Source organism: Eptatretus burgeri, chromosome 4 (assembly GCF_056783735.1).
Source record: "Eptatretus burgeri isolate ZD-2024b chromosome 4, Ebu_testis_v1, whole genome shotgun sequence".
In the NCBI taxonomy this organism is placed as follows: domain Eukaryota; kingdom Metazoa; phylum Chordata; class Myxini; order Myxiniformes; family Myxinidae; genus Eptatretus; species Eptatretus burgeri.
Genome location: NC_140964.1, coordinates 70,171,274 through 70,198,334, shown reverse-complemented (window position 1 = coordinate 70,198,334; position 27,061 = coordinate 70,171,274). Strand labels below are relative to the sequence as shown.

General features: G+C 43.6%; 1 protein-coding gene across 1 annotated transcript in view; it reads right to left on the bottom strand.

Annotated features, from left to right (window-relative positions):
* The window catches only part of LOC147028306 (polypeptide N-acetylgalactosaminyltransferase 12-like), a 57,848-nt gene that overhangs the window by 21,035 nt on the left and 9,752 nt on the right, over positions 1 to 27,061 (bottom strand). Inside the window, exons 2-6 of the mRNA XM_085878593.1 lie at positions 22,394 to 22,841; positions 16,156 to 16,325; positions 10,353 to 10,542; positions 5,634 to 5,819; positions 3,584 to 3,701 (exon numbers count right to left, since the gene is read on the bottom strand). Of these exons, the coding sequence (XP_085734719.1) occupies positions 3,584 to 3,701; positions 5,634 to 5,819; positions 10,353 to 10,542; positions 16,156 to 16,325; positions 22,394 to 22,776 (1,047 nt within the window). The 5' untranslated portion in view covers positions 22,777 to 22,841. The remainder of the gene's footprint in view (positions 1 to 3,583; positions 3,702 to 5,633; positions 5,820 to 10,352; positions 10,543 to 16,155; positions 16,326 to 22,393; positions 22,842 to 27,061) is intronic.

Here is a 27,061-nt window from a genome sequence, read left to right as displayed (position 1 = left end):
TTACTTACCCTTACTTACCCTTACCCTTACTAGTAAGGGGGACCAAATGTCCCCCTTACCAGTATGCTGGTGCTCATTTTGCCGACCTCGGAAGGATGACAGGCTGAGTCAACCTCCTGGTGTATTTTAATTCAGCGGCCAACGGGGCCTGAACTCAGGACCCTAGGATCCCAAGCCGCCACCTTAACCACCAAGCCAACACCAGGCTTGGGTGCTATGATGAATAGATCTGTGCAATATGAAAGCTAAATCTTGAACGGTTTTTGAAATAGCACGTACACAAGCCAAGGTACTGAAATGGTTGCCATGGCTACATAATTCAGCCAATCACAGCCATCGGCTAAACATGTTGAAATAAATCATGAGGAAGAGCTATCTACAATATGAAAGTTAAATGTTCAACGATTTTTTTTGAAATATCACATATTTATAAAAGTACATGGACAGATGATTGGTCAGTCGGTCCATATTTTAATGTCTCCTGTCTCCAGCCTTGTCGGAGGGGCGAGGGACAAAACTGATCTTGCACTTTGAGCCATGAGAAGGAAAAAGGAAGCCATTGAATAGCCTCCTCCAGTGTAGTCTAAGCAAATGAACGATTTAGGTTGGACAAAAATGTTATCAAAACTTTCTCACCTGAAATGACTTCATTGGCGATAATGTCTTATCAGAAAAAAAAACCCCACCCGAATCCTCCCATGGGAAACCTCGTTTTGACCTCAAATCCAAGATGGCCAACATTGTACAGGTGCAAAACTTTAAATGGACCTAATTTTGGAAAGAAACAACAAAGAAACACTTTTAAGGTGTCATTTTAACTAATTTGAGGACTCCCATTCGTTTAGTGATACTTATAAGATCGTTAGATATCAAGGTCATCTGTCAAGGTCAAGGTCAACGTTAAACTTGACCGAAATTGTATCAAGAGTTTTGCCAAAATGATAGTTATTGATAAAATGTATTGGTTTTTATTGCCACATATACCATTAAGATGCTCATTCATTTAGTTACAGTTTTGAGGTGATTGGATATCTCGATCATGTGATAAATTCAAGGTCAAGGTCAAATTTGATCCTAATTTGACCCTGAATTTGATCAAAATGATGCAAATCGACTCAAAATAAAGTACATTGGATGTATCATTTTCAATGAACGCTTTCAAGATGTCCATTCACTTATTTATGACATTGGCATCGAGATCATAATCATAGCCAAATTTAACCAAATAAGTAAGAATCCAAACAGATTTTGTGACCTTGCAGTGACATTATTTTGAAACCCGTGTTAAGGTGTCTAATAACAAAGTTTACTATGCCTGATCACTTAAATGATATTGTATGAGTGATAATTTTTTTAAAGTCAAATTGCAATGTCAATCCATTGTATTATTATTGAGATCTACATCCTGGTCATCATCATCCTGATTGTCCACATGTGGCACATTCATGCATGTTATTCCCCTGCATTGGCCACAAGCTGGTGTGCACTGTAGTCCATTCTTGCGGCAGGTGCATGTTTTTTTTGTCACACTGGCCACCACAATTGCACCGAATTATCTTGAGGAGTCGCTCTGGTGCTGCTTGCTGAGTCATCCTGACAGGCACAAGACCACCGGGAGTGGCTTTCCAGCCCCAAACTGCAGAGGCGATATCATTGCCACGCCGCCCCTGCACTTGGTGATAAGTCCGATGACTATGAAAGGGGGCTGCGTCACTCGTCGGCGGAAGCTTTTCTGGAGATACACATTGTGTAGAAGTAGCTACCTTCAATAGGAACTTCGTCACCCTTGCTGCGTTGAGGCTTAGTGATGTAGTGCACCCATATATCTCCAGCATGGCATCTTCTCCTGTCTGTTCAATGTCCTGTTTCGATGAATACGGAGACATAAAAACGGTGGCTGACTTGCTCAGTGCTGCATACTTCGTAAAAACAGTCACTTTGCCGATTCCATATGGCCTTGATGTGGTATCACACCCACTGAAAGCGTGCAGGAAGAGTAGACTTTCCGAGAGGGCAGGATCCAGTTTCTTCTTCAACGTTGTGATGCACACCATCTGTTTTGCGGTCACCATGTACAGGTTGTCACTGTTATCTGTGGCATCAGCATGATGTATCATCAACTGAAATACATCAGAATATTCTGCGACAACGGCTGTTTGACTGTTCTTCGCAGACAAACATGCGAGCATACAGATCTTGTAGTCAGCATCCCCTTCTGCATACTCAACGGTGATGTCTGCTTTGACCATATCCTCTGCAAGGAGGTTGATGAGAGCCTGCTTGTTTGATGTGTTGGCAAGGAAAGCTTTCTTACTCATGGTTAGACGCATTTCTGCAGAAACTGAGACTGAAGCACCAATGTCGCTCCAAAGCACCACTAACAAAGCACCAATGGGTGTTGAGGGTGGGATCTGGGTGGGGTTTGCATTCAGATTGAGGGTAGAATTAGCATTAGAGAGGAGATGAACAACGTGCATGATGGCATAATGCTATATGACGTCCATGATGTCTTCATGTTACATTTCGTCACATAACGTCATAATAACCCATATATATATATATATATATATATATATATATATATATATATATATATATATATATATATATATATACATATATATATATATATATATATATATATATATATATATATATATATATATATATATATATATATATATACATATATACGGGTCTCATCCCCAACACTTTGGCCAGAAACCCGTATTTAATGGGTCTCGGGCCGAATGAGTTAACGAATGTGATCTATAGGTGATGATGCCACACTGAGCGATTTCCCGGGTTAATACGCGTCATTTGGTGAGCTTTGAGATCAAATTTTGATTAAATTTTACAATGACCTTGACTTTAACATATAATTGTGAACTCTAATGGTTCTGAAAATTTCACTAAATGAACGGGAGTCATAAATGAGTTAAAAATGACACCTTAAAATGCTTTCTATGTTGTTTCTTTCCAAAATTAGGTCCATTTTAAGTTTTGCACCTGTACAATGTCGGCCATCTTGGATTTGAGGTCAAAACAAGGTTTCCCATGGGCGGATTCGGGTGGGGCTTGTTTTTCTGATGAGACATACCACCAATGAAGACATTTCAGGTGAAAAAGCTTTGATAACATTTTTGTCCAACCTCTATGGATCATGATCCGTTCGTTGCTGTGCCTAGTGTCCAAGTTCATTAATTCCCTTTAATATTTTGTCCCTCGCCCTTTCAAGAAGATCGGAGACAGGGGACATTAAGTGAGCTCCATCTGACCGATCATCCATCCATGACCGATCATCGCCCATGTACTTTTGTGTGTGTGATATTTCAAAAACTGTTGAGCATTAAGCTTTCAGATTACACAGCTCTATTCCTCATACCACCCAAAGGGTGGGGGACGTCGAGTATCAGCTCCTTGTTCTATCAAGATTCCTGTGCTGGCATATATACACTGGTGGAACAATGGACTAAAAGAATGGGTTTTCACATATTGAAAATACAATAAAGCATCTTTTGGTAACTGTAAATAACATATTGTCAACAATGGCTGCATTGGATCCCCAAATGCTATGCCTCACCCGAAAAGAAAACTCCAAGTTCTCACCACCCCACACTTCCATGCCAACATCATATTTTCCAAGGTGAGCAAAGTATGCTTTATTCACAGAAAACAGGCCACCGGCCATGGTGGGTGACCTGCAGGGAAAAGGGCATGCGGTCAGTACCTGGGAGTTCAAACAGTGACATCACATTTCAAACGTTAAAACTTGATCTCCATAACTTGGTGGGCAGGTTGGGTGGGTGACAGAGACCAAATTATTTGATTTTGATGAAGATTTGGTTCTGGATCCAGATAGAAGTTTTAAATTACCTCCACCACCGAAGGTGAAGGAGGTTATGTTTTCACCCATTTCTGTCTATTTATTTGTTCCTTACAAAATCAAAGATTTTTCAAGTATATTGGTCAGTCGATTTTGTTATTCTGTCTGTCTCTCTGTCTGTTTATCGCCTACAGGTCGCAATTTTAAACCGATCTTCACGAAACTTCACCACATGGTAAAGTTTTTCATAGGGAAGAAGCTTTGTGTTTTTGAGGTCAAAAGGTCAAAAGGTCAAAAGGTCAAAAGGTTAACATAGGCTGAATTTCAATAAAAAAATTCATCCGATTGACTTGAAATTTGAAGAGGATATATATTTCAGGTCATTGAATTCAACTAGCCAATTATTTTTGAGGTCAACAGAGGCCAAAGATCAACAACTAAGGTGGTATTTCTACAATCCTCAATTTTCATCCCATTGACTTGAAATCTGAAGATAATTTTAATACCAGGTCATTGAATTCAACCACCAGTTATTTTTGAGGTCCACATAGGCCAAAAAGTCAACACAGGCCTCATTTCTAAAATTGCCAATTTTCATCCGATTGACTTGAAATTTGTAGAGGAGTTGCAAATTTGGTCATTGAATTCAACCACCAGTTATTGTTGAGGTCAAATTTGTTTGATGGATTTTGCAATTATCGTTCTCTGCACGACGTCTTCTTGTTTGTTTGTTTGTTTGTTTGTGTACAGGATATCTCAAAAAGTTGTGGACGGATCCAGATGAAATTTTGTGGAGAGGTTGGGTGTGTGACAAGGACAAAGTGATTAGATTTTGATGAAGATCCGGATACAGATCTGGATACGAGAATTTTTGAATTTCAAAAGTCATTGAGAGATCGGGAAAAAAACGATATCCGCAGCATCATATTTTAAAAATGTATAGGGCCCGATATGTTCTTGTGGATCAGGTATTGCGGGGCGGTGGTATGCACTCTTTTGAGTGCCCTTCTAGTTTTTCCAAGTGATTCTTCACCTTTGGGAGATAGGGCCAAAATCGACATTTCAACGGATTCGGACGACACTTGGCAGATGAGTTGGTTTGGTGAGAAGAACGAGCCGATTAGATTTTGGTTCAGGTCCGGATGCAGATCCGGCCGAAAGTGGGCTACGAAACGTAAACTGTTCAGCCTGTCAGAGTTATGTGCTCTACCGAGTGCCGTTCTACTTCAATTGTGTCAACGCTGCTGCAGTGGTGTGCTTAAATTAAGAAAAATATCTCAAAAAAAAAAAGTCTAATGTGAACCATTAAAAAAAAATTTTAAATAAAAATTACCAAATAAAACCAAAGCAATTCCTACAATGAAAACCAATGCCAGTGGAATGAGAAAACAACTAACACGGTTAATTCTCTGTAGTGGTGCATTAATTATTGTTTGAACGACAAATATATCCCTCGTTATACGGTGACTCAATATCCACAATTTAGCTGCACCATCATGTATAAATTAGGGAACCAAATTGTTACACATTGTGTTAGGTTTGCTTTTACAGAATGTTGAATTACTAAATTGATTAGGAATTCCAAATCGTTCACGAGGTCCCTTTATCTGTGCGGGAAGTTGGGAATAGGATGGAGATCCTCGGATGGACAGAGAGTTGGGGACAGATTCTGGAACGGGCGTGAAGTAGCATTGTCCGTGATCACTCGGACACAAATTTTGATCATTTTTTTTTTCCACATTTATCAATTAACTTGGATAAAAACAAAACAAGAGTGTCAGTGGAGAAAGTATATAATGTTACTTACCGAATGACGTCTGTTGGCGATTGACGACGAGCTTGCTCACGCTGAGGGATGACGTGCCAGGTAAAGACAAGCCGCCAATCAAAGCCACCAAGGTTAGGTTCGCCAGAGTTCCCAAGATACTCAAACGTATTCCAGTCAATGACATCTATGACTGGACAAACTACAGCAGTCTGCTGCTGCCCAATACTGCAACACACGACAGGCATCGTTTTCGAAACAAGTGCCAAGTTATGACACAGTAGAGCTATCGCGATTAGGTCCTCGATATGGAAGCACCAACTCACTTGTGGTGTGTAACCACCAAACGCGAGCACAGATACAATACCCGATGATGAAGGTGATTTAGGCCGGTGCAAATTCACAAAGCATTGATGTTTTGGGATTTTATGAAAAGTTCACAAACCTACATGTGCAAGTCACGAATCTTCTGATTTTGAAATGGAGTACAAGGCTGTGAGGTAGCATCATTTATAGGTTCGGGCAGGAATTTCGAATTTGGCCATGGTGGTGGTGATAGCTCGCCTCCTCTTTGTGAAGGACACTGTGGGATCTTCAATGTCCACCAACTAATACCGCAAGATGGGTCACCCAGTTTTACATCCATCCAAGGGACGGCACATACAATGATTCATCATCCTGACAAATTTGACCTGGACTTTTGTATATAAAAGGCAGAGTAATGTAAATCGATTGACAATTGAGGGAACTTGTCTTTTATGACATAGGGAAGTAACGCTGATTATAATGTGGTACCTGCTTTAATGCAGGTGCTGCAAATCATGATGGCGAGTGAGAGAACAAAAAGGGTCGAAGAGCAAGTTGCTTGGCCAATAACAAGCCTGCTGAAATTTACCAACATTGGCTGCGCAGATGATCGACTGCCTGTTCAGGACATATATGAGGCCCCGCGAGGAGGAGTGATGTAAGCGACATTTTTTAATGATATGATGATGATAGGCTCGGATGATAGGGGAAGGGTTAAAATAGTGCTATATGGCATTAACTCCAAAATGGCCGATGTGGCCCTTACATCACTCCTCCTCGCGGAACCTCATATGTATTGTGATGGTTATGGAACTGGCCCCCAGGTGAACGAACATCCATGACACGTGGAGTTCCCTCGTCAGTTATATCTTTACCTTCGCATTCTGTGAAAGGTTATGTTTTGGTCGGCGTGTATTTATTTATTTATTTATTTATTTATTTATTTGTAATCTTGTGATTCGTATAACTCAAAAAGTATTAAACCGAATTGCATGAAATTTGGTGGGATGATTGGTTATTAGCCAGGAAGCATTCGATTAGATTTTGGGATCGCTCGGGTCAAAGGTCAAGGTCACGAAAAGGTCAAAATCGTCTTTCTACGATAACACGGTCAATTTTTATTCAATTTGCATGCAACTAACGCCAAAATGTTCAGAATTCAACGCCTCATCTTGTGATATGCAATATGACACAATGACGCCCATACTCTTGTTACCGGTTAGGGGTCAAAGGTCAGGGGGGTCACGACCTTGAAAAATATGCGGTTTTTGTCATAACGCGGTCAATTCTTGTCCGCTTTACATGAATCCAGCACCAAAATGTTCAGAATTTAATGCCCAATCTTGTGACACAATGACGTCACAACACATGTCACCGGTTGGGGTAAAATGTCGGGGGGGGGGGGTCACGCCCTTGAAAAATATGCGGTTTTCGGCATAACTCAGTCAATTCTTATTCGATTTGCATGAAACCAGCATCAAACGAGATGACCTTCTCTTGTTGAAACGTTGTATTCACCGAGCTTGCGAGTGAATACTCGCCAAAACGACGTGAGTTGATTGTTGTTTAGTCCGTAGCCCCCGAAAGTCGGGGGGGGGGTCATGACATTATAGATATGTGGTTTGTGTCATAAGACCATTCATATGAAACCAGTTCCCCACACTCATACCAAGAACAAAAAAAGTAGTGGCGGCGAAGGTATGCACTCTATGAGTGCCCGTTCTAGTTAATGTCTGCCTGGAGAGGCCCCCACCCGTTTTCTAAGGGAAATGGCGTATGTGCGTTGTGTGGGCTTTCGTCTGTCTTCTTCTTCCACCTCTATTGGACATATACGTCTCCTGTTCTTCCTTTATTCCTCCTTTAAATCCTCTTTTATTCATGGCTCGTATATGGTGGTTGCCGTTTCATGCATAACACGGTGCAATTGGATTCTCTCTCTGTCCCAAATGACCATTTAACATTTTACATTCTTCAATTACATATCAGGTATAACACTCTATTTGTAAATTCCCTTTCTTTCTTTTATTAACCTGTCCATTCAGCATCACACACAACCACATTCTCAAACACAGCATCACAGACAACCACAATTCAGATGATGAAGGATATAACATCCCTGCCTTTTAAAATGCGCTGGGTGGGAAAGACTGCTGGGCAGAAAAATCCATTAAGAAAGAAGCAGACTCAACTCGGGGATGATTGACAGCAAAAGGAGGCGTTGGTGGGCGAGCACACCAATGAGAATGCGCTGCCATGCGTCAAAGAGCAAGCCACGGCCTTTGCTCGAGCAAACTCCACTTCCCATGAACTCTAATCCACCCCTCCCCCAATCCCCCACGTCTCCACCCTGCTCAAGCTGCTTAAAAGGCAGAATGCCAGATGGATCGTGGCTGTTGAAACAACATGCTTGCCTGCTCGTACTGAGGAAGAAGAGACCACTGTTGGAGTCTGCGCTGAAGCCAGGACCAGTTGCGCTGTAGCCAGGAGGAGCTGCGCCAGACGGCGCTGGGAGAATGGCACAATGGCCGATACAGCATGAGGCAGAGGCGTGACAGCGAACGAGACTGGAGGTCCCTAGCGTGGGGAGATAGCTCCATACTGATGGACACTTCTTTCACTTGCTATCTCTCTAACAATTTCTAATTAGTCTAGCTCGACCTACAAAGGGTATCACAATTATAAACAGCTGTCGGTGACTTGCCTTTTCACCCCTCCGGGTGAGGCTTTGCATATGCACCTCACATTTTCCTCAAAGCATACATCGACCACATTGTCTCACTTGCATCCACACCATTTTGCTTTCCTCACTTGTTTCCCTTTTCGAGATTAGCACACATCTGTCGACGCGTGCCACGGTGAGTCAATGGCCGTACCAATGCCTTGCTCTACCTCCATCTTCATTTCTTCCCATCTATGTTTCTTCGAAATGATTCTGCTGGTGCCATGTCCTGTGTGTATCTGATGAAGGTAAAATTGTTGAAGGGGAATAAGCACAAAGGGCTAGAATCTGTTCTTTTGTACCTTTTCTTGATAGTTTGCTGTGCCTGTGAATATGTGCCTTTCATGAATCATTATTGTTCTTGTAAAAACGTGTTTGTTTATTTGGGTAAACAGTTTGCTTCTATCCTGCACATTTCATATCATTCTCTTTATTGGCTCGATTTAGCATCCAAGACTAGAGAGACGGGAAGTTCTGCCCCATTAGTTGGCTCCACAATTAGCCAGTGTGTACTCACCATTCCGCTCGGCTGTATTTCATAAAAAAGACTGCACTGAGGGTGTGGACCCCAAATGACATTGCCAAACCACAGGGAAAAGTCACGAGTTTTAGAGCAGGGACCTGCCATGTTTGGCCGTATCAATCGGTGTCCACAGTTGTGGTACAGTGGCCGACAGGGCCGGAGGTCCAGTAAGAATCCGAGAAGTCCCACTCAGGGTGAACCCTGAACCCTGGTTCCGTAACAGTATTAAAAACTAATGCTGCTAATAATTGTGTTTATTTATTTGTATGCAGCCTGTAGCTGCTTGGCTGCATCATTTTCTGGGGGCACGACTGTGCCGCTGATTCAATGTCCCCTGTTACCACTAAGCTGCTACTCATTTTGCCAACCTCAGAAGGATGACAGGCTGAGTCAACCCACCTGGTGTTAATTCAACGAGTTAAAAGTCTCAAACTTATGATCCTAAGATCTTAAGCCAGCCACTTTAACCGTTAAGCCAACACCAAGTTGCTCCAAAGAATGATGCCCAGTATTGGCTTGTCTTGTCAAAGTAATCCCATTAGCAGCTCACGCAGGAAGCTGTACTTGAATGGTAGCTTGTACACACACATTACACACGCACATGCATTAAAACACCAAACTTCACTTCAGAAAAACACAACCACAAAGCTTAGGGGAAGTGAGATCACTTCCCAAGAGCACTTTGGGTTCCAGCAATGTCATCTTTATGACATCATTTTTCTTTCCCAGCTCACTGGAGCAATTAAAGAGAAATTTCCTACTCCCCATGGAAGCCAACCTATGGTTAATTTGCCCATGCTTGATCATTTAAATGTTGAGCGTCAAGCAAGGAAACAGCACGTACCGTTTTTAAAGTCTTTGCTTTGACTCGGTCGGGATGAGATTCGAACCACCGACCTCCAAGACTCGGAACACATGCTCTTTATATTATGCCACCAAGTCTGGCTACATACACATCATAAATAATTCAACAGTGACAGCTTACAAATGCTCCCACTCCAATAGGCCAAGTGTACATGTCAAAAACTAAAAGAAATCTTTAAAAAATTCTTGCAAATATAATTTTTTCTTTAACTACATAAAGCCTTAGTCATGAGCATAATCTAGTCCCAGAACAATTCCGAAGCATCCTATTATATCCCCCTTAAATCTCCCACAAGCCTTGCAGCAAGTCCTTGTGTAGTCTGTCTATACGTACTCCCCCAGAACGCACCGTTCGAGTAATGGCTCAAGCCAACCATCATGGCACTCGCAATGGCAATCCAGGAAAGTGAGAACTTGACCTGTGGTGTGCGCTGCGCCGAGAAGCCGGGCACGCACCAGGCCCTCTCGTCTTTGCGTGCGAACCAAACGAACTTTGCGGAGCAAAGCGAGATACTGTTCCAGCGGATGCTTTAGGTGGTCTGTTGAAGACAAAACATACCATAACTGGGTTACTTGTGAAAACACTCACCAGAACATGCAAAACTGAAATACTGTATTGTGATAACGAGAAAGACACTGAGTAGAGCACATAGCTCCACCAGGCTGAACAGTTTATGTTTTATATCCCACTGATAGGCCGGATCTGAATCCGAACCTGAACAAAAATCACATCATCTTGTTCTTGTCACCGAACCAATTCATCCACAACTTTTTGAAATCCAGCGTGTCTGGTTTATATACTGGATATGCCCCATCTCTCAATGGTCAAGAATCACTTAAAAAAATTCTAGTAGCCGGATCTTCACTAAAATCTAATCAGTTCATCTTTGTCACACACCCAAGCTGCCCACCAAATTTCATCTAAATCCGTCCGCAACTTTTTCTAGACTTCTTGCATAAATACAAACAAGCGGACGGGTGATAACATAACCTCCATCCACTGCAGATGGCGGAGGTTCTAAGCATGCCAATTTTTTGGGCAAACCTTTAAACAAGCTTTTGCAGCTGGCTTGATTAAACTACAAAGCGAAACTCTACAAGGAGGCACAATAAAAAAGAAATCTTTTGTTTTGATGCCAAGAGAAAGTCAGAGGCAGATAAAGACATAATTATTATTTTAATGCTGGTCCACAAACGCACACAAAATGAACCACAGTTTCAGTAATGTGGGACATATCTGCATAACCATATAATCGATCCTCTAAAAGGAGCTGTGCGTGCAAGTTCCAACCATTGCAGGGGCGGATCTGGGGGGTGGAGGTCGCACTCGGTGCACACCCTCCCTAAACCCCTGATGGGCACACCTGGTGCACGTCATTTTTAATTTCCCAATTGAACAACAATAATAACAAGAGTGAAAATTCAAAGCAGTTTTAACGGCTTTTTTTTTTTTTTTTCAAAAAAAAGACAGAATTGAAGGACCATGATGCGGATGGAGAAAAAAAAAAGGTAATAAATACTTAAACTGTTACAATTTGATTTTGTAATTCCACTAACTGGTGGAGCATCCTCAGTGTGTTGGAATTCAGTAATGATGATTACGAGTGTAGTCGTGTTGTTGGTTGTGTTATCTTTTTTTTGTTAGTTTGGTCCTCTCATGCATCGTCATTCGTCATTGTGTACTATTCATTGAAGACATAAGAGTAGACCGTGTGTTGCAACGTAATCCAACCATTTTAGTTTACAAGAGATCCCGAGTTCTTATCCCATCTTATGAATGTTTAAATATTTATTTTTTCCCATCAAAACGAATCAAAATTTGTGCACGAACCGTAAACATTCTGAAATGATAAACAATTAAATCATCCCGCTCTGCTCGGCGAAATCATCTTTTTCAATGCAATGGAAATTTTTGCTTCCCCGCCCTCGCCCCACCACAACCTGAAATCCTGGATCTGCTCCTGCATTGGTTGGACAGTTCACTTGACTCCACCCACAATTTCGACATGAAGGCCGCCAACTTAGGAACCCTTTAGAACTTTAGAATTTGTTCTTTAGAACCCTTTCTCTCAAGCAGGAATTTTAATGTGGAGGTTATGCAGATCCTTGCTCTTATTAACCTCCGCCATCGAAGATCGGAGGTAACTGTTTTCACCCCTTTCTGTTTGTTTGTTTGTTTGTTTGTTTGTGAACAGTATTACGGAAAAACTCCTCGACGGATTTCGACGAAACTTGGTGGGGGGTTAGGTATGGTCCAAGGATCATGCCATTAGATTTTGGACTTGGTCCCCCCCCCCCAAAAAAAAAATTGTTAGAGAAAAAAACATTTTTTGCAACTTTTTTTCAACAAAATTTCGATTTCTTTTTTTTTGCATTTCTACATGTTTGAAGTGATTTCCAACCCCCCCCCCCCTCCAAAATGGAGAAAAGAACTATAACTCTGTCAGCACTGTTGACATCATATTTAATGAATAAGATATCAGGTTCACTTGAGTGACCCAGCAGTATTGGCGGCGGAGGTTTTGCACTCTCCCGAGTGCTCCCCCTCTAGTTTCTAACTGTTTTCTCTTAAAATTGTGAGCTGAACAGGTGAGCATGACAGGTTTCTGTGAAGTCAGTGATAGCATGATAGGGGAGCAGAAAGCGTTAAGTATTCCGCTGTTTCGATGTGGAAATATGCCTATTTGCTTTTATCAGCAGGAGGAGGGTGAGAGTAAAGATGGGGCAGCTTTGGGAGGAGGAGGTTAAGACTTTGGGGGGAGGGGTTGAGGACTTTCAATGCGAGAGGAGAAGTGGGGTTGAAGGCTTGAGTGTGGGGAGGGGATTCATGCCTTCGGGTTGAGAGGGAAGCCTGAGGTTCTATTGTTGAGTAGGTGTCAGAATTGCAAGTGTAAGTTTATGCAGAGTAAAAAAATGTGAGTGTGTGTGTATGTGTATGTCATCCTATATAAATGTCAGGATGGAATTAAAAAAGAAGGGGGAAGGGTAGAAGTGTGGAGGTGAGAGTTGGAACTCTGAATGTTGGGACGATGACTGGCAAAGGGCGAGAGTTGGCTGATATGATGGAGAGAAGAAAGGTGGACATACTGTGTGTACAAGAGACCAAGTGGATGGGGAGTAAGGCGAGGAGCATTGGAGGTGGTTTCAAACTGTTCTACCATGGTGTGGATGGGAGGAGAAATGGTGTCGGGATAATCCTGAAGGAAGATCATGTCAAGAGGGTATTGGAGGTGAGGAGGGTGTCTGACCGAGTGATGAGTGTGAAGTTGGAAATTGAAGGGGTGATGATGAATGTCATCAGTGCATATGCCCCACATATGGGGTGTGAGATGGAATATAAAGAAGATTTCTGGAGTGAGTTAGATGAAGTGGTGGAGAGTGTATCCAAGGATGAAAGAGTGGTGATTGGAGCAGATTTCAATGGACATGTTGGGGAAGGGAATAAAGAGGATGAGGAGGTGATGGGGAGGTACGGTCTCAACAAGAGAAATGTGGAAGGGCAAATGGTGGTAGAGTTTGCAAAAAGAATGGAAATGGCAGTGGTAAACACGTATTTCAAGAAGAAGGAGGAACACAGGGTGACATACAAGAGTGGAGGAAAGTGCACACAGGTGGATTACATCTTAAGTCGGAGATGCAACCTGAAAGAGATTAGTGACTGTAAGGTTGTGGCAGGGGAGAGTGTAGCTCGACAGCATCGATTGGTGGTCTGTAGGATGACTTTAGAGGTGAGGTTGAGGAAGAGAGTGAGGGCTGAACCAAGGACCAGATGGTGGAAGCTGAAGGAGGAAGACTGTTGCGTGAAATTTAGGGAGGAGGTGAGACAGGCGTTGGATGGTGGTAAAGATGGGTGGGATGATTGGGCAACGACAGCAGAAGTTGTGAGGGAGATAGCTAGGAAGGTACTTGGTGTGACATCTGGACAGAGGAAGGAAGATAAGGAGACTTGGTGGTGAAATGAGGAAGTACAGGAAAGTATAAGGAAGAAGGGGTTGGCTAAAAAGAAGTGGGATAGTCAGAGAGATGAAGAAAGTCGGCAGGAGTACAAGGAGTGGCGTCGAAAAGCAAAAAGAGAGGTGGCAAAGGCCAAGGAAAAGGCATATGATGAGCTGTATGAGAAGTTGGATACAAAAGAAGGGGAAAAGGATTTATACCGATTGGCAAGACAGAGGGACCGAGCTGGGAAGGATGTGCTGCAGGTTCGGGTGATAAAGGACGCAAATGGGAATGTGCTGACGAGCGAGGAGAGTGTGTTGAGAAGGTGGATGGAGTACTTTGAGGAGCTGATGAATGAAGAAAATGAGAGAGAGAGAAGGTTGGAAGAGGTGGAGATAGTGAATCTGGAAGTGGGGTGGATCAGTAAGGATGAAGTGAGGACTGCTATGAAGAAGATGAAAAGTGGAAAGGCGGTTGGCCCAGATGGTATACCAGTGGAGGCATGGAAGTGCTTAGGAGAGATGGCAGTGGGGTTGTTAACCAGATTGTTTGATAAAGTCTTGGAAAGTGAGAGGATGCCGGAGGAGTGGAGATTAAGTGTACTGATTCCGATTTTCAAGAATAAGGGTGATGTGCAGAGCTGTGGAAATTACAGAGGGATAAAGTTGTTAAGCCACACCATGAAGCTGTGGGAAAGAGTAGTGGAAGCTCGGTTGAGAGGAGAGGTGACGATCTGTGAGCAGCAATATGGGTTTATGCCAGGAAAGAGCACCACTGATGCGATGTTTGCTTTGAGAATGTTGATGGAGAAGTATAGGGAAGGCCAGAAAGAGTTACATTGTGTGTTTGTGGATTTAGAGAAAGCTTATGATAGGGTGCCAAGAGAGGAGTTGTGGTATTGTATGAGGAAGTCGGGAGTGGTGGAGAAGTATGTGAGGATCGTGCAGGATATGTATGAGGACAGTGTGACAGCGGTGAGGTGTGCGGTAGGAATGACGGACCGGTTTAAGGTTAAAGTGGGATTGCACCAAGGATCGACTCTGAGCCCTTTCCTGTTTGCAATGGTGATGGACAGGTTGACGGACGAGATCAGACTGGAGTCTCCATGGACCATGATGTTCGCGGATGACATCATGATCTGTAGGGAGAGTAGGGAGCAGGCTGAATCGAGCCTTGAGAGGTGGAGGTACGCACTGGAGAGAAGGGGAATGTTGGTCAGTAGGAGAAAGACGGAGTACATGTGCGTAAATGAGAGGGAGGGTGGTGGTATGGTGCGGTTGCAAGGAGTTGAGGTGGGGAAGGTGGATTGGTTTAAATACTTGGGATCAACTGTCCAAAGTAACGGAGAGTGTGGGAGAGAAGTGAAAAAGAGAGTGCAGGCAGGATGGAGTGGGTGGAGAAGAGTTGCAGGAGTGATTTGTGACAGAAGGGTAGCTGCAAGAGTGAAGGGGAAAGTATACAAGACGGTAGTGAGACCAGCTATGTTGTATGGTTTGGAGGCGGTGGCACTAACAAAAGACAGGAAGCAGAGCTGGAGGTGGCAGAGTTAAAGATGCTGCGATTCTCGTTGGGAGTGACGAGGATGGATAGGATAAGAAATGAGTGTATTAGAGGGACAGCGCAGGTAGGACGGTTTGGAGACAAAGTGAGAGAGGCGAGATTGCGATGGTTTGGACATGTGCACAGGAGGGAAGCGGAGTATATCGGGAGAAGGATGTTGAAGATGGAGCCGCCAGGCAGGAGGAGAAGAGGAAGGCCAAAGAAGAGGTTCATGGATGCGGTGAGGGCGGACATGCGGGTGGTTGGAGTGTCAATGGAAGATGTGGAGGATAGAGCAAAATGGAGACAGTTGGTCCGCTGTGGCGACCCCTAGCGGGAGCAAGCCGAAAGAGGAAGAAGAAGAAGAGGAATTAAAAAAGAAGAAAAATTTATCACAGATGTCACCAATCTTTGCAATGGATACACCACAGGGTGCTAACTGAGAGTTTGAACAAATGGACAATTTTTCTTTGGTACAAAAACAAACTTAATATACCATAAACATAAATATACCATAAACCATTACTAACTCATTGACACCTTCAGCAATCCAATAACATTCAAAATCCACATGCCATTAGAACTTTTTCATTCCTGATGATAGTATCTAAGCTGGGCCCCAACAATCAAAGCTATGTATGACATGTGATTGAAGAAGTTCAAAACCCTCATGGGACCTTTATCGCTGAAATCGTCCACCAAGATGATCTCTGATAGCAGTACATCGGGCGATGTTTCCAGGACACTATGTACAGTGCGGAGCAGTGTTGACCATGCTTCATTGTAGAAGGCGATGACCACCGATGTTGTCGGTAGATTCAAATAATTGTAATGTTTTTGTCCGCACCTGAAATTACAAGGAAATGATATAGTATCACTTTATTTTACCCAGAAAACTTCAACTGTGATAAAAACTTCACTCCGAGGGTATTCACATTGCAATTCATGAGCAACGTATTGATTGTTTCAAATGACGTGAAAGTATTGTTCCAGTTGTGGGGGTAGACGGAGGAATTTAATAGGAAAGTTAGGATTGAAAAGAGTTGCTTGGTCCGTGGACGTGTAGGAGACATGTCGATGTAATTTAAGTCAGGAAACTGTGAGCTTAAGTGTTACGTGTCGCCACATGGGGGGGGGGGGGTGCTGTGTTGATTAGGTAGAGTTTAAGGATAATTTCTCCCAGTATGTGATTGCCCACTGTGGCGTTTCTCGATGTTTTTTGGATTACAAAACAACAATGGACCATTACAACCGAGCTGCATGACCAAGTAGGAAGAAGCCCCGCCTCCAAGGGTTACGGCGGGTGAACTCATGCCCCCGAGGCTGATGATTGATGGGCATGATGTCACAAGCGAGGCAGGCATGTTGAACAGGCGAGAAGCCCCGCCTTCCCGGGTTTAGGGCGAGCAAGCCACGGCCTGGGAGGAAACGGTTTTTCGGTGACGTCAGAGAGAGATAGGGAGGAAAGCATGAGTGTGGAGTGAGGGCGCATGCGGTCGAGAGAGAGAACGTAACTAGGAGATGGCCTATAAGAACAGGACTTTACAGCTGGCTTTCCTTTAACGCATGAAGAAGACGGCATGATTCTCGTATTCATGCTGAGGCGATTTGGCTCGTGTGGTGAAGCGAGACGCTGGCCATTGACTTTTGGCTGGTCGCATGAGACGGGCCTCAAAGCCTCGTGTATGTCACCGAAGAGGGTGCCTCCATTCTAAGCTGCACGGGGTCTCTGAAACTTGGTGGTGAATACCACTCACGAATTGCCTGACGTACATTTGTCCTGCTGCGAGTGAGCGACTTGGCACTATTTTGCGTGCATCTACATGTACAGGATGAAGCGCCTCGATCACAAGTTCCACAAAGACCATCTCTGATCCAAGCTAAGTGCCAGAATAAAGGAAGAATTTGATTTAGGGGCGGGGGGGAGGGGTATCCACTTATTTAGGGTGAGGAATCATTAAAATGTCTTCAGTGACCACTTTCGATGGGGCAGACAAAGTAGTACAGTATCAAATGTTTTTTTTTTCGTAAAACAATTTTCTTCCATCAATTTTTCACACTAAAAAGCTGGTTGAAAATGCAATAAATAAAGTCTCGATGCTTTCACTTTACCAAACATCTGCTGCAATTTGCATCGCCCTCAAAAACTGTGATTATGGAGACCCTAAAAAGGGGGTTCCAGACACGAGGTGTTACTGCCACCAATTCCATCCCAAGCCAAGAATTTCTACAGTCAAGGGACATTTTTTTATAACCAATAATTACTATTTTTGTGCTCAACTTCATTTTGGTCTGGTAAATGACTTGTTGTGGATTTGGTATACAAATTTACATTGTGAAGTTGGGTGGGTACTGGATCTAAAATGGATGGGATAGTCTCCTCATGTCCGGCACCTGCCCACAAAATAAAACACCAGGTCTGCCATTAAAGAAGTTGTAAACTATCCACTCATGATACTTCCTTCAGCAAAACAAAATAATGATATTTGATAAAATGAATAAAATGAATATGTATGTATATATATATATATATCTATATCAATATTTCTAATTATATATATATATATATATATATATATATATATATATATATATATTATATATATATATATATATACTTATGATATTTTCTTCTTTCAAAAAAGGCAGCAGAAATTGTGTGAGAAAAAACAATTCATACTAGAACGGCACTGGGGGGGATACACACCTCCGCCAGACTGAACAATTTACATTATGTTTCCCACTGATGGGCCGAATCTGGAACCGGGCCTTAACCAAAATCGAATCGGTTTGTTCTTGTCACCTAAACAATTTGTGCACATAGTTTTGTCATAATCCGTCCAAAACTTTTTGAAATATCATGGTATATATCGTTTATGGCCCTTTCTCTCAATGGTGAAGAATCACGTAAAGAAAAATTATCGAATCTGGATCCGGATTCGGATCCAGATTTTCACTAAAGTCTAATCATTTTGTCCTTGTCACACACCCAACCTGCCCACCAGGTTTTGTACAAATCTGTTCATAACTTTTTGAGATATCCTGCCCATAGACAAACAAACAACAAAAATGTCATGCATAGCACAACATTTGCGAATTCCATAAAACAAATTTGACCTCAAAAATAATTAGTGGTTGAATTCAATGACCAAATATGTAACTTCTCTTCAAATATCAAGTCAATTGGAGGAAAACTTACAATATGAGAAATTCAGCAAATGTTGACCTCAAAAATAATTGGTGGTTCAATCCAGTAACCTGATCTGCAAATCCTCTTCAAATTTCAAGTCAATCGGAAGAAAATTGAGGATTTTAGAAACACAACCTTAGTTGTTGACCTTTTTCCCTTTTTTGGACCTCAAAAATAGTTGGTTTCCCAATTCAGTAACGCAAAATGCAAATGTTGTTCAATTTTCAAGTCAATCGGATGAAAATTAAGGATTTTAGAAATTTGACCTCAAGAAGACCATTGACCTCAAAATCAATGGGCTTCTCAGTTGAGACTACTTTGACAACTTGATGAAGTTTTGTGAAGCTCAGTTTAAAATTGTGACCTGTAGGTGATTGACAAACAAACAGAAATACAGACAGATTGAAAAATCACTTGTTGAGCAACACTTGGCAAAACGGAACAGCACTTGGTGGAGCGCATACCTCTGCCAGGCTGAATAGTTTAAATTTTATATCCAACTGATAGGTCGGATCTGAATCCGGACCTTAACCAAAATCGAATCAGCTTGTTCTTCTCACCTAACCAACTCATTCACCTCGTTCTATAGCTTGTCCACAACTTTTTGAGATGTCTTGCTATACATAGTTTTTGGCCCCATCTCTCAATGGTGAAGAATGACTTCAAAAAATTCTCGTATCTGGATCTGGATTTGAATATTCACCAAAATTGAATCAATTAGTCTTTTTCACATACCCAACTTGCCACAAAGTTTCTGCGGAATCCATCCATAACCTCTTGAGATAACATGCAATGTCGTTTTTAGCCCCATCTTTCAATGGTGAAGAATCAGTTATATTTTAAATAGTTCTCGTAGAACGATCTAGATTTGGATCTTCACCAAAATTGAAACAATTCTTCCTGGTAGCATTTCCAACCTGCCCATTTTGGCTTGTGTTGACCTCAAAAATAATTACTGGTTGAATTCAGTGACCTGATATATAAATGCTCATCAAATTTTAAATCAATCGGATGAAAATTGAGGATTTTAGAAATCCCACCAAAGTTGTTGGCCTTTGGCCTATGTTGAGCTTTTGGTCTATGTTGACCTCAAAAATAATTAGCTGATCGAATTCAGTAAGCTGATATGAAAATCCTGTTCAAATTTCTAGCCAATCGGATGAAAAGTGAGGATTTTAGAAATTTGACAAGTTTGTTGGCCTTTTCATCTGAAAAGCGATAGGCTTCTCGCCTTTGACAAACTCTACCGTGCGGTGAAGTTTTGTAAAGATCGGTTTAAAATTGTGACCTGCAGGCGATTGACAAACGTGAAAAAAAGATGTCAAACAGAGCACGATACTTCTAAAATCCACCCCCCCAATCTCCAAAGGTTGCCATGGATACATCAAATTGTCCATTTCATTAAGATTAAAATTGACAATCTTAATCAAACCTCAGGTCAATCGGATGAAAATTGATTATTTTTCAGATTAAAATTGATGATTTCAGAAGTTTGAGCTTGAGTTGACCTTTGACGTTTTGAACTCAAAAATAGTTAGTTTTCCAATTCAGTAATGCACTGAAAATTTCCATTGCTGTTTAATTATCGAGTCAATCGGATGAAAAATTGCGATTTTAGAAATTCGACTTCAAGATGACCCTCGACCTCAAAATCAATAGGCTTCTCAGTTGAGACTACCTCTACAACTTGGTGAAGTTTCGTGAAGATCAGTTTAAAATTGTGACCAGTAGGCGATTGACAGGTAAACAAGAAGACGTCGTGCAGAGCACGATACTTGCAAAATCCATTAAACAAATTTCACCTCAAAAATAATTGGTGGTTGAATTCAGTGACATGTAATATAAATCCTCTTCAAATTTCAAGTCAATCGGATGTAAATTGAAGATTTTAGAAATACCACCGTAGTTGTTGCCTTGGGCCTATGTTGACCTTTTGGTCGATGTCGTCCTCAAAAGTAATTGGCTGGTTTAATTCAGTGACCTGAAATGTAAATCCTCTTCAAATTTCAAGTCAATCAGATGAAAATTGTGGATCTTAGAAATACAACACGAGTTGTTGCCCTTGGGCTTAAGTTGACTTCAAATATAATTAGTGGTTGGATTCTGTGACCTGATGTGCAAATCCTTTTCAAATTGCAAGTCAATCTGATGAAAAATGAGGTTAGAAACTCCACTGAAGTTGTGGACCTTTTGGCCTATGTTGACCTCAATAATAATGGGTGGTTGAATTCAGTGACATGATATGCAAACCCTGTTCAAATTTCAAGTCAATCAGATGAAAATTGATGATTTTAGAAACTTAGCCTAAGATGACCTTTTGCCTTTTGGACCTCAAATAGTTGGTGGTTGAATACATTGATCTGAAATATAAACTCTTCAAATTTCAAGTCGACGGGTTGAAAATTGAGGATTTTAGAAATCTCACCTAAGTTGTTGCCTTAGGCCTATGTTGACCTCAAAAATAATTGGCGATTTGAATTCAGTGAACTGAAATATAAATCCATTTTCAATTTCAAGTCAATCGGATGAAAATGAGGGTTTTAGAAACACCACCTTAGTTGTTGACCTTGGGCCTATGTTGATCTTTTGACCTCAAAAACAATCGGCTTTTTGCTTATGACAAATTCTACCATGTGGTGAAGTTTCGTGAAGATCGGTTTAAAATTGTGACCTGTAGGCGATAAACAGACAGACAAAATAACAAGATGACGACGTCATGCAGAGCATGATACTTGCAAAATGCATAAAACAAATTTGACCTCAAAAATAATTGGTGGTTGAATTCAATGACCAAATATGCAACTCCTCTGCAAATTTCAAGTGAATCAGATGAAAATTGACAATTTTTGAAAGTCGGCCGATGTTGACCTTTTGGCCAATGTGAACCACCAAAATAATTGGTGGTTGAATTCAGTGACCTGAAATATAAATCCTCTTCTAATTTCAAGTCAATCGGATGACAATTGAAGATTTTAGAAATACCACCCTAGTTGTTGACCTTTGGCCTATGTTGACCTTTTGACCTCAAAAACAATAGGCTTCTTCCTTATGACAAACTCTACAATGTGGCAACGTTTCGTGAAGATCGGTTTAAAATTGCGACCTGTTGGGGACAAACAGACAATAACAAAATCGATGAACCAATATACTTGAAAAATCTTCGATTTTGCAAGTAACAAGAAAAAGACGGCGTGAAGAGCACGGTACTTGCAAAATCCACCCCTCCTCTCCAAATGTTGCCATGGATAAATCAAATTGTCCATTTCTTTAAGATTAAGATTCACAATCTTAAATCAAAGCTCAGGTCAATCAGATGAAAACTGATTATTTTTCACATTGAAATTGATGATTTTAGAAGTTTGGCCTCGAGTTGACCTTTGACCCAATTCAGTGATGGACTATGCAAATCCTGTTGAACTTTCAAGTCAATTGGATGAAAATTGACGATGTTAGAAATTTGATTTCAAAATCAATCAGCTTCATATCATCAATATGATCAAAATCGATAGGGTAGTTGAGACTACCCCGACAACTTGGTAAAGCTTCATGATGATCGGTTTCGAATTGTGACCCGAAGGTGAATGACAGACAGAATAACAAAATCGACCGATCTTCAATTCCGCAAGTAACAAAAACACACAGACAAGGATGAAAACATAATCTCCGTCCACCTTTGGCGACTCGGGTAAACATAGGGCGGATACAAGTGATTTGTTTACACTTACAAGGGGTTCCATCTCTCGGGTAATCGACGATGCAGAGATATGCGATCGCTCAGGTAAATATTGATCTGATGTTCTTCAATACTCTTCTCCTGTTTTTGCTTTTCCTCTTCTGTTAAATCAAGCCTTTCCGCCCGTCCAAGCTCTCCAAGGGAATTGAAGTCCAGCAAGGGTCGAGAGTACACAGGTTTCTGTAAGGGGTCCCGCTTGTCGTCGTCGTCGTCGTCACCACGGGGACGCTTCTGCTGGAACCAGTCTCCAAAATCAAAGACATTCCACGATGTCTGTTTCGTCGTTTCTTTCTGTGTCAGGAAGTACAGAAGAACGATGGAGGCAGCGATGCAGAGCAGGGAGAAGCGGCGGAACATCCGCCTTGATCGAAACATGGCACAGTTACAAATTCCCAAGGGAATATTCTTCAGTGGGTTGTCCAAACTGATGACCTCAAAACCTGTGAAAAGAAAAGACACGATTGAAGGTAAAGGCATTTATGCTGAATTTTTCAAATGGTAAAATGCTTTCGTAGCTGGGATGAACATCAGCTTCAATTTCCCAAAGCAAACCGATTTGTGCGATATGCATGATATTACTTCAACAACAAAGCACTTGTTTTTTACCCCATTAGTTACCGTCCGTCTGGCCGCACATTCGCCTTAGGGCCCCCCTGCGGTCCCCCTGCGGTCCCCCTGCGGTCACCTTGCGTCTGCCTTGAAAATTCTTGTCATCTCAGAGATTTTAAATCTTCATTTTTAAAACAAAGGAATCAATGAGGCATTTGGTTCCGTCATACTCCGTTGTTTCCCAACAACATTGTCCCATTCTTTATGTTTCAGAGTTCAAACGAAAAAAAAAAAAAAACTATGATGTTTTCTCCTTTGGCTTCTTTTCAAACTCTCTTTCAAGGACTAAATAACAGCACGGCCACACAGACTGCGTTACACGAAAATCGACAGGCAAACCCAACCTCTCCATCCCCTCAAAGTAAGGCAGATATGTGTGATATGGTATGAAACAAATGTGCCCTCTGCAACAAAAGCATGAAATTTGGTGGGATTCTACATGAGGATATACAGTTACGTGAAAGACTATAACAGGCATGGATCCAATTTGAAACGTCTCGATTGTGACAACAATCTTGGATTTCAAAATGGCTGCAATTGATGATTCCATACATCAAGAATTTTGACTTTTAAGGTATATCGGTTGATCAAGTGGCTACACCGAGATCTTTGGCCGCGAACCTTTTTTAGCTTTTGTCTCGTGTGACATTTGCCTTTCATTATCGACACGTATAGTGTTCAAGCAGATTTATGTGTTGGTTTAACTCGAATCAATCCAAACATCATGAGGCGGAAGCAGAAACCGATGGAGGATGATGCTGCCAGGATGGAAGAGTGCAAGTAAACCTGTGGGAGTGCCACATCCTCCAGTCAGTCCACAAATTCAACAAAATATATGTTCTGCGACAGGATCGACGGATGAGACTCACATCACCAAAGCTCATAGCTTTTGCATGAATACAAGTCTTCGCAGGTGTGTTCTCCAATTTATACGACACACCCCATTACTTGCCGAGCGTAATGCTGGAGATCCTGCAGCACAAGAGGAAAAGTGCCATTGCAGGGATGGAAACCTCCTGACAGAACAGAACCATACCTGAGTGGTTACCTTCACCTGCTAAAGCCAGACTTCAAGGAAGACCGAAATAAAACTGTTTCTCATGAGCTGGTGCCAAGTGATTATCGAGAACTTGGGGACACAACGCTGGAGCAGAATGCTGGGGGCACCGATCCGGGGCGAAAGGCCAGGGGCACCGATCCGGGGCGGAAGGCCGGGGGCACCGATCAAGGGGCGGAAGGCCAGGGGCACCGATCAAGGGGCGGAAGGCCGGGGGCACCGATCAAGGGGCGGAAGGCCGGGGGCACCGATCAAGGGGCGGAAGGCCGGGGGCACCGATCAAGGGGCGGAAGGCCGGGGGCACCGATCAAGGGGCGGAAGGCCGGGGGCACCGATCAAGGGGCAGAAGGCCGGGGGCACCGATCAAGGGGCGGAAGGCCGGGGGCACCGATCCGGAGCGGAAGGCCGGGGGCACCGATCAAGGGACGGAAGGCCGGGGGCACCGATCAAGGGGCGGAAGGCCGGGGGCACCGATCCGGGACGGAAGGCCGGGGGCACCGATCCGGGACGGAAGGCCGGGGGCACCGATCCGGGGCGGAAGGCCGGGGGCACCGATCCGGGGCGGAAGGCCGGGGGCACCGATCCGGGGCGGAAGGCCGGGGGCACCGATCCGGGGTGGAAGGCCCGGGGCACCTCGTAATTGTGGATCTGTACTGAAGTTGTGCTGCTATTTGATTTGTGGCCATGACCTACCTTTTTGGATTGTGATCTAATTAACAACAAGAAAAAGAGCAATCAGAGATTGCAGACCCTTGCCAGGACTTGTTACAGCGCGGCGACATCGCGCTGTTATATAATTGGCTATTCTGTCCTGTGTCTTCTGTCACACTTATTGTTGGGTGTGATGTGGGCGGAGATTGCCGGGTGGATTGTGGGCGGAGATTGCCGGGTGGATTGTGGGCGGAGATTGCCGGGTGGATTGTGGGCGGAGATTGCCGGGTGGATTGTGGGCGGAGATTGCCGGGTGCATTGTGGGCGGAGATTGCCGGGTGGATTGTGGGCGGAGATTGCCGGGTGGATTGTGGGCGGAGATTGCCGGGTGGATTGTGGGCGGAGATTGCCGGGTGGATTGTGGGCGGAGATTGCCGGGTGGATTGTGGGCGGAGATTGCCGGGTGCATTGTGGGCGGAGATTGCCGGGTGGATTGTGGGCGGAGATTGCCGGGTGGATTGTGGGCGGAGATTGCCGGGTGGATTGTGGGCGGAGATTGCCGGGTGGATTGTGGGCGGAGATTGCCGGGTGGATTGTGGGCGGAGATTGCCGGGTGGATTGTGGGCGGAGATTGCCGGGTGGATTGTGGGCGGAGATTGCCGGGTGCATTGTGGGCGGAGATTGCCGGGTGGATTGTGGGCGGAGATTGCAGGGTGGATTGTGGGCGGAGATTGCCGGTGCATTGTGGGCGGAGATTGCCGGGTGGATTGTGGGCGGAGATTGCCGGGTGGATTGTGGGCGGAGATTGCCGGGTGGATTGTGGGCGGAGATTGCCGGGTGGATTGTGGGCGGAGATTGCCGGGTGGATTGTGGGCGGAGATTGCCGGGTGGATTGTGGGCGGAGATTGCCGGGTGGATTGTGGGCGGAGATTGCCGGGTGGATTGTGGGCGGAGATTGCCGGGTGGATTGTGGGCGGAGATTGCCGGGTGCATTGTGGGCGGAGATTGCCGGGTGCATTGTGGGCGGAGATTGCCGGGTGGATCGTGGGCGGAGATTGCCGGGTGGATCGTGGGCGGAGATTGCCGGGTGGATTTTGGGCGGAGATTGCCGGGTGGATTGTGGGCGGAGATTGCCGGGTGGATTGTGGGCGGAGATTGCCGGGTGGATTGTGGGCGGAGATTGCCGGGTGAATTGTGGGCGGAGATTGCCGGGTGCATTGTGGGCGGAGATTGCCGGGTGCATTGTGGGCGGAGATTGCCGGGTGGATTGTGGGCGGAGATTGCCGGGTGCATTGTGGGCGGAGATTGCCGGGTGGATTGTGGGCGGAGATTGCCGGGTGGATTGTGGGCGGAGATTGCCGGGTGGATTGTGGGCGGAGATTGCCGGGTGGAATGTGGGCGGAGATTGCCGGGTGCATTGTGGGCGGAGATTGCCGGGTGCATTGTGGGCGGAGATTGCCGGGTGCATTGTGGGCGGAGATTGCCGGGTGCATTGTGGGCGGAGATTGCCGGGTGAATTGTGGGTGGGGTTAATGTGGAAGAGCGACGTTTTTTGTGCTGACTCGTTTTCTGTGTGACGCCGGGAGTTGATTTTCTGAATAGGAAGTGATAATAATCTTCCTGTTCCGTGTGTTGTTGACGCACAGCCTTGTAACTCTCGTTCTTCATTGTTTTTCACCAGAAGTGTTTTTAAACGTCTTGTGGAGGGGATTTCTTCCTCTTTGTTGGTGACAGAAGTGGTTATTACAGCGCGGCGACATCGCACTGTTATATATAATTGGCTATTCTGTTCTGCGTCTTCTGTCACACCTATGGCCGCGCACGTCCCTTTGATCTGAGGGCTATGAATAGAAATTTGTCCAAAGTCACAACTCTTCCCATCATGCATGCTAATTCACCGTGTCTACATTTAAATTTTATAATTGCAAAATTGTTTCATCATTCTTAAACTAGACTTTTACTGCCCCCAGCCGCGCGATATCGAAGTATTCGCTTCTTGTTTTGTATGGTGTTTGTGTACTGGTGAGTTGCATAATTAAAAAGAGACAGAACTAGAACTGCCACTTTATAACTGCTGGCAGTGATTACCGGGTACCAAGTTGACCCGCTTTGATTGGACACCTGACGCTGACCCTGACCCATGACGTTTATTATTGCTCAACTTAATTCAGAATGGGATTAAAATAAATTCAATTCAAACCTAATGAAGACCAAACAGGTACAGTCCTGCATTGAAGTAATCAGAAGGAACCCAAACAAGCAAAAAGCAAAGATGAAGTCATCAGGAGGAACCTGGATAGGATTCACATTGCAGCTGCTACTCCTCTACCCTCAAACCTATCC